This window comes from Frankliniella occidentalis, unplaced genomic scaffold, assembly GCF_000697945.3.
Source record: "Frankliniella occidentalis isolate FOCC.00 unplaced genomic scaffold, Focc_3.1 Scaffold2595, whole genome shotgun sequence".
Lineage (NCBI taxonomy): Eukaryota > Metazoa > Arthropoda > Insecta > Thysanoptera > Thripidae > Frankliniella > Frankliniella occidentalis.
The window spans coordinates 1-7,471 of record NW_026269676.1 but is presented as its reverse complement, the minus strand read 5'-3'; the positions used below and the strand labels follow the sequence as shown (position 1 = coordinate 7,471).

The 7,471-nt window shown below is 61.9% G+C and overlaps 3 protein-coding genes across 3 annotated transcripts; 2 read left to right on the top strand and 1 right to left on the bottom strand.

Moving 5' to 3' along the window:
* Positions 1-6: 6 nt before the first annotated feature.
* On the bottom strand, positions 7-2,322 carry LOC113213198 (superoxide dismutase [Cu-Zn]-like). The gene is made up of 5 exons (XM_026432187.2): positions 2,159-2,322; positions 1,047-1,110; positions 883-928; positions 590-753; positions 7-400 (listed from the first exon to the last, which is right to left on the bottom strand). Exons 1-5 carry the CDS (start codon positions 2,170-2,172, stop codon positions 131-133), a joined length of 558 nt encoding a protein of 185 aa, XP_026287972.1. The 5' UTR covers positions 2,173-2,322; the 3' UTR covers positions 7-130.
* A 600-nt stretch (positions 2,323-2,922) lies between these two features.
* On the top strand, positions 2,923-7,112 carry LOC113213208 (uncharacterized). The gene is made up of 8 exons (XM_052276343.1): positions 2,923-2,929; positions 3,267-3,549; positions 3,645-3,779; positions 3,863-3,966; positions 4,282-4,356; positions 4,550-4,756; positions 5,103-6,348; positions 6,509-7,112. Exons 1-7 carry the CDS (start codon positions 2,923-2,925, stop codon positions 5,636-5,638), a joined length of 1,347 nt encoding a protein of 448 aa, XP_052132303.1. The 3' UTR covers positions 5,639-6,348; positions 6,509-7,112.
* Positions 6,325-7,445, top strand: LOC113213040 (uncharacterized; the record flags this gene model as incomplete). Its single annotated transcript, XM_052276342.1, has 2 exons — positions 6,325-6,348; positions 6,509-7,445. Coding segments are annotated over exons 1-2 (961 nt in total), but the record flags the coding sequence as incomplete, so codon positions are not given.
* Between the last annotated feature and the right edge of the window lie 26 nt (positions 7,446-7,471).

The window sequence follows — 7,471 nt, the reverse complement described above, 5'->3', positions numbered from 1 at the left end:
GACTAGTTACAAATGTCTCTCCGGACACGTAGCCCGGCGAGGAGCTGGAGGTGGTGGTGGGCATGTGGGGAGGAGATGAGGTGCAGGGGATGGGGCGGGGGCGCGGGGACCCGGGCCAGGACGACCCGCTCTAAGCGTAGTAGGCCTGGGTGATGACGCAGCAGGCGACGCGCGCGCCGGCGGACCCCGTCTTGGTGGATTCCTCGGTGTTTCCGCGGCCCAGGTCGTCGGGCAGGGCGTGCACGACGATGGCTCTGCCGATGGCGCCGTTGATGGCGTTCACCTCCAGCGAGATCTGCGACGTGGCGAAGTCGACGGTGGACACGCCCTGGTCCGAAGCCACGATGTTGCCGAAGTCACCGGCGTGCTGCTGGTTGTCAGTCGGGGCACCGTGGCTGACCTAAGGAAAAGGAAAGGAAATATTCTTACTCGAACTCTATGATAAAGCAATCAAGTGTTTTCTTCAATTATCCTCCTTTTGGCTCATCCAAGAGCAACCGAACGCGAAGCGCGGCGCCGTGGTGTGAGGCCAGGCTGCTCGCGGCCGTGTCGCTTTGGCTGCCTACCCAGCGGGCGCCCCGGGGCTCACCTTGAGCGGGTTGAAGTGCGGCCCGGCCGCCTTGCAGTTGTCGTCCAGCTTGCCCTCCTGGTGCAGGTGGAAGCCGTGCAGGCCGGCGCCCAGGCCGTGTACGAGGCCGGACACGCGCACGGGGCCGCCCGGATGGTCCTGCAGCAGCTCCACCTTACCGCCGACTGCGGGGATAAGGATTCCGACGAAAAAAAATTAAATAAAAATCACATGCGGTTCGTGTGGTGATGCGAGCGGTCTCCTCTGCTTGACCTTTCGCCGATTCGGTCCGGTCTGGCCGGGGGGAAGCTTACCGGTGGAGCCGGCGGCGGCTTGGAGATCACACGCAGCGGCCAGGGTCTGCGGCGGGTAAAAGGGCGTGAGTGTGATCCGTAGCCACCATCATTATCATTTACAAACGTGAAAATAGACGGTTTGCGTCGTTTGCGGTCTGGTATCAGATCTTTCGGCTGCTTACCTGGGCGACCTGCGGGGCTGCAGACGCTGCGGCGACCAGCAGGCTCAGGGCGAGTACGGGGAACCTGCGCCCGAACAGAGAGGAAACGGATCAGATGAGCGAAAAAACGAAATCACGCCAATCCAGGGGCAATTCGAATTTTTGCATTAAGTCAGGTTGGCAAACATACCCCCCGAAACATTTTCTAGCTATTCTGTACCGCATGCAGGCGTGTCGACGCGTTCGCGCACGCCCTAGGCATCATGAGGTACCTTGAATAGGTATCGTCCAGAAAGTACTTCCGTTTTTTCCTTCCCTGACGCAATCGGTACGGGACCTAGCTTGGCGCCTGCAAGATTCAGAGTAGGCCACCCCGCAGCACACGCATGCACTACTAGCAAGATGTTGCCTACCTAGCAGGCGCTATGAGAGCTTGCAGTTTTGACGGAATGAGGCAGTTAGGTAACCGAGAATGGCGGACGTTCTTTTTGGATGATCGGTAGCACACCCCGCCCGCTCGGCTGCACGGGGTTCAGTCCAACCACAACTTGTTCCTGAGCCTATGCGCCGCCCCGACGTTCGACCAGCGCTGACGAGGATGCACAAATGCAGCGACACAGGATCTTCCGGCCGAGTGGTTGCGCAACGGGAGCAGCAACCGGTTTGGGAGGTCAGCGAGGTCGGAGAGGTCACCAACACAGAGGCGGGCACGGCTGAACCGCTCGCGAGGAGGATCCGCACAGAACACGACTACTCTTTTAACGGGACGATATAGATACAAAACCCTTTGAAAAGAATGGAAAAAAAGTTTCAACATTTATTTTTAATTATTTATTTATTTTTCAAATGGGATGTGACGGGGGATGGCGGAGGTCACGCGGTGGGCTGATTGCACACACTTGTTATCGCTGGGCGAGGTCTGCCTGTGAGGCGAGTACCGCGGGACCGATCCCCGCCGGCCGAGGCCCGGGGGACGGGGCCCGGGGGACGGGGCGGCCCGGGCCGCGCACTGTACAGGCCGTGCAGGCCACTAACGAGCACCCGACAATGTAGCTATCGCGGGCGGGGTCCGCGGCCCGCTGGCTGATGCTGCGGGGATTGGCGATTGGATGGCGGTGTTCGGCGGGGCTTACCTGAGGGAGTTCATGGTGCTGGTGTTGACCGGACGACTGTTTACTCTCAACTGTGGTGCTACCTGCGCGGCCCGCGACTCGCCACCTATGCAGTGCCCGCGCCGTCACCCGCGTCCCGCCCCGCCCCGCAGCAGCCTGCTTGGAACCAGTTCGCCGCATCGGCGAGCAAAACATTGCGGCTCCGCTCCGGGGGGCCCCGGCGGGCGGGGCGGGGCGGGGCGCGGGGGCCTCACCTGAGGGGCAAGCACAAGGCCCCCCGGGGGAGAGGGGAAGGCAGAACTGCGACTAAAGCGGGCGATGCTCATCTATCTTCCAGCTCTTTGGAATAAAACGAAGCCGGGGCTGCTGGAGCGGAGGCATTGCCTGGCACTGCACTCTGACCGGCCGACCTCAAGTCGGCACGCATCGTGCCAAAAGAATGTTCTCGCGCGACGCGGTCGCCTCTTCCTTCTTTTTGTTGATTTCTTCCCCCCCCCCTCCTCTCTCTGATTGCAAGCCCGTTTCTGTCCTCGTCCCTGTCTTTTTATTTTGTCTGCACATCTCTCGGCCGCGTGGAACCGCGTGGAACTTTGCAAAGGACGCCCTTCGTGGGGTTGGTGGTTCACAGCGCGAAAGGCGCGCCCGTTCACGATCATCATCGCGGTGGTTCTAAGAGTCAAGGAGGATATGTAGTTAGCGATAAGTAGGGTCGAGAAGGAGGGTCCGGCGAAAAGGAGGGTCGCCGAGGAGGGTCGGCGATATTGCCGTGATAATGATATTGCCGCATGTTGGGTATGCGATGGCCGCGGAGGCAGACACGCAGAGCGCGTGCCACCGCGCCAGATGAGGTGCTGGCACGGGACACGAACTGCTTCCGTCGGCTTCCGGTATGCAGACGCCGGAAAGACGAGCGCGCGCACTTTGAACCCGCGCGCCCCGCAAGGGACACCAAGGACACCCGCAGGCCGGACGGTCAGAGTGTGGTCCAGTCCAGGAGGCAGCCTGTGTAGCCAATGCCGAGGGAAGAGAGGGAGGGGGGAGGGCGAAGGATTTCGGGTTTGTAGGTCAGTGGTTCTGCAGGGCCACCAAGGCTACGATTAGTTGAAACCTGAGGTGCAAAACCACCAAGTTAGTGCAGTGGGAGCATTTCACCCCTTACCCTCATCTCATACTGTAGCCCCTGCAACGCGCTTGTCCCACACAGGCTACGGGCACATCGCGCCCAAGACGGTCACCGGCAAGGTGGTGACCATCTTCTACGCCATCCTGGGGATCCCGCTCATGCTGCTGTGCCTGTCCAACATCGGCGACGTGATGGCGCAGTCCTTCCGGTACCTGTACTGGCGCGTGTGCTGCTACGTGTGCACGCGTCAGCCGCAGCCCGCGCAGCGCCGCGGCGCGAGCATCGCCAGGTGAGCCTCTCCCATGACGCCGCGGACGCCGCCGGCTTGCACCTGCCCGTCGACGACATCAAGCACCGCCCCCCTTGTGCTCTTGCTGCTTCCAGGTCGCGGCCGTCCTCGCGGTCGACCCGCATGTCGTCGTTCCGGCGCTCGGGCCGCGTGTCCACCAGGTCGGCCGACGCCGTCCTGCACTCGCAGCACGGCCCCGTGCGCGCCTCGCATTCCGACACCGAGTGCAGGTCCGTGGTGGTGAAACACTCGCGCGCTATGTCATCATTCTGTGTGTAGTACTGTCCGATTGCCCATTGTCTCTCGTCATCAGGTATCCGGATGAGGAGCGGGACGTCGGCTACCGGGGCGCGTCGCTAGGACCCCCGGTCGGCCACAGAGGCTACCCCGACATGGACGTGGAGCGCACGGCCGCTGGTAAGAACCGCCCCAAAAACGAACCCCATAATTAAATCTCAATTGGTTATCAATGACGCGGTTGAGACTGTGGGTGTCAGGAGCGCCGTTGCATATAGTTATTTTTCGAAAAAAAAAGTACTAAAATTGTCAGGGTTCTTTTTAAAGCCATTTATATTTTTCTTAAAAAGTTTCATTTTGAACATTTTTTGGAAGTCTTTCAAATTTAAAAACTCGTGCGATGCTCTTTGAGAATTGATCGTATCACTATTAGGCGCACTGACCGGTCCTGGGGAGCTGCAGCTCACTAGAGTAAGCCCGTCACGTTATCAACAGGTGTCGGCGGCGGCCCCGGGTCCGGTCCCGTGCTCTTCAACAAGTACGCCCTGGACAGGGAGGAGTCTGGCAGAGGTAAACACAGCACCAACCCCCCAACAGCTTCCAACTTCTCTCTCGCTCTCTTTCTCTGTCGAACCGCCTGAACCAAAATAAAAACAAATTCCGCTATATGACACTTTACTCTTTTCGTTTCCCGCTGCGCCCCCTCCCCGAGACGAGCCGCGCGTCCTGCACCTGTTCCGTGGCCCTGTCGGCCTTGTTGCAGCTCGGGACGGCCAGCGCCGCCTGCGCGCCCAGTCCGTGGGCCGGGAGGGGCGTCGCCGAGGACCCTCCATGCCCGGGGTGCCCGGGGGATCCCTGCCGCGGCAGCACCGCCTGCACGACCAGCACCAGCACCGAGGGGACCGCGGAGGGCCGCCCCCGCCCGCCTACCTCAAGGGCTCGCAGCGCAGCCCGCGCAACAGCGGATACGGTGGGTGCTCCTGCCTGCCTCGGTATGGCGTTGACATTTCAATTAGTGCAGGAACGAAAAACCGACGTTTTGCATATTACAATTTCGTGCCAGACCAGGCCCAACGGCACATTTCTTCCTTCCGGTTACACTGTACTGCATGCAGGCGTGCGGGCGGACTTGCCTATCGTCGCTCACCTAGGCGCCGCTACGGCTCCGTGCAAGTGTGCAACCCATCCTCACGCCTGCATCTGTTACAGTGTAATCAGAAGAAAGAACGGACCACCCCGTTCATTTTCTCGAGGCAATCGAATTTTCAATTCTAAGTCTTGAAACTTAAACCACGACATGCGCGTGTGTCACGCAGGTCCGGGGTACGCCCCGCAGCCCCGCCGCCACCACCCGGAGCTGGCGCCCTCGCCGCGCATCATGTCGCCGATGGGCTTCGGCATGAACCGCAACCTGTTCCGCGTCGTGGGCCCGGACGACGGCCTGGACATGGACATGGGCGACCTGGGCTGGGACGCGGGCAGCGGGATCGGGCCCGGGCCCGGCGGCCCGGCGCGCCTGCGCCCCGTCCCCATCTGGCTGTGCGTGTTCCTCGTCGTCAGCTACATCTTCGGCGGCGCCTACCTGTTCGCCGAGTGGGAGAAGTGGGAGTACCTGGACTCGGCCTACTTCTGCTTCATCACCCTCACGACCATCGGCTTCGGCGACTTCGTGCCCGCGCAGCGCGTCACCAACAACGCCACCGTGTCCATCGCGCTGTGCTCGCTGTACCTGCTGTTCGGCATCGCGCTGCTCGCCATGAGCTTCAACCTGGTCCAGGAGGAGGTCATCAACTCGGTGCGCGCCGTGGCGCGCAGGCTGGGCATCATCAAGGCGGACCCCGAGGACGACTAGCGACGGTCGGTGAGCACCGCTTCAGCGCCCTGACCGTACCTAGCTCCATCGGCAGCACCCCTCCCGTCCCTGCCTTCCATTCGTATCGCTCCCTGAGCAGCCCACCCCAGACGCCCAAAATCATTGACCTCTGGTAATCGCACAGCCTTCCCAGGCCTAACGCTGTTCGGCCCCTAAGACGTCGGTCAGCAGGTCAGGCCGTCGCCCGACCGGCCAGAACGCCGATAAGAAAACAATATTCGCGAGTCCAATGTGGGCACTGTGCCGCGCGTAGTGCAGCGGTCGCGTGTCCCTCCCCCCTCCTTTCCTTTCCTATTCACATTGAGGGCCGCCGGGGCCGCCCCGCCCACGCCCGACGCACCGCGCGACCCACCGGCCGGCCGTCGAGATCTTGTTTTTGATCCGGGGGACAATCATCTTCTTCGCATCCTCAGGACGCGGAAGCAGGTGTGCGGTCTCCTCACGCGTCGCGCAGCGCCTGACAGCGGCGATGGCCGAGGCCTCCTCCTCCTCCTCGCGGGCCCGTCGGCGTGGGCCTGTCGCGGTCCCTTCGTCACCATGGCGACCGTGTCATCGCATGTGTCCGCCCTGCCCTTCCCATATCAAAGCCCGACCGCCGTGCATTGTATATAAAGATGGGACCCCGCCGGTCTGGGGGACATTCGTTCGCGACAATCCCTGCAACGATGATGTACTGCAAACTTTTGGCGGTGAGTGAGCAGTGGTTTAACGCGGCGCCGTTTTTTTTTCCGCGTGCGTCTCTGGAAGTGAATGTTTTAGTGATTGGTTCTGGTGTATAGTGTTTGTAAAGTTGGTCGTGTGCGCTTCCTTTGGTCCTCACGCCCCTCATGTGGTTGCTTTGATGTGCAGGTTACGCTGCTGCTGGCGGCCTCGTGCCAGGCGCGCCCCAAGTGGGGGAGCGCCCAGCGGTCCTCGCCCTGGGGCCAGAGCGGCAACCACGGCAGCACCTGGGAGATGACCATCGTGGAGGGGGTGGGCCCCAGCGGCAGCCAGTTGTACGGAGTCTACCCTGGCAACCCCTGGGCTGGCGTAGACGATGACCAGGTCGGCAGCTCCTCCAACCAGTGGAACAGCCAGCACGGCGTCCAGCAGGGCGGCCAGCACGGCGTCAACAGCCCATCCTGGGGCAGCAGCGGCATGTCTGCCAACATCCGCAACAACCCCAGCGGCAGCAACTGGGGTAGTCAGCAGCAGCAGGGCCGATCTGGCAGCCCCTGGGCCGGGCAGCAGAGCCAGCACGGAAGTGGCTGGGGAAGCGGCAGCTCCTGGAAGGCGAGCGGCAGCGGCGCCTGGAGCGGAAACGGAAACGGCTACGGTTCCAACCCTTGGGGAGGCGCCAGCGAGCAGTCCCGTGCCGGTCACACCAACTCCTGGACCAACTCCTGGACCAACTCTGCTGACGTCGACCAGCCCTGGAGCGTCGGCCACCTCATGAACAACCCCGTGAGCGGAGGCAACCGTGTCAACCAGGTCGGAAAGAAAGGCAACGGCTGGGTGGTAGTGAGCAGCCCTTGGGCCGGTAGCGACGAAGATGACCAGTCCGTCGAGGTCGGAAACCACGGTGTTCACCAGGCTAGCGGTCGTGGCTGGGGACAGGGTGTTAACCACCAGGGTGTGAACCAGCAGGGTAGCAACCAGGGTAGCAGCTGGAGCTGGGGACAGGGTCAGAGCAGCCAGCGAGGAAACCACGTCGCTGGCCAGGTGGTCGTCAGCCGTAGCCTAGGACAGGGTGGCAACCACCAGGGGTGGAACCAGGGTGGCAACCAGCACGGTGTCAACCAGGGTGGTAACCAGCACGGTGTCAACCAGGGT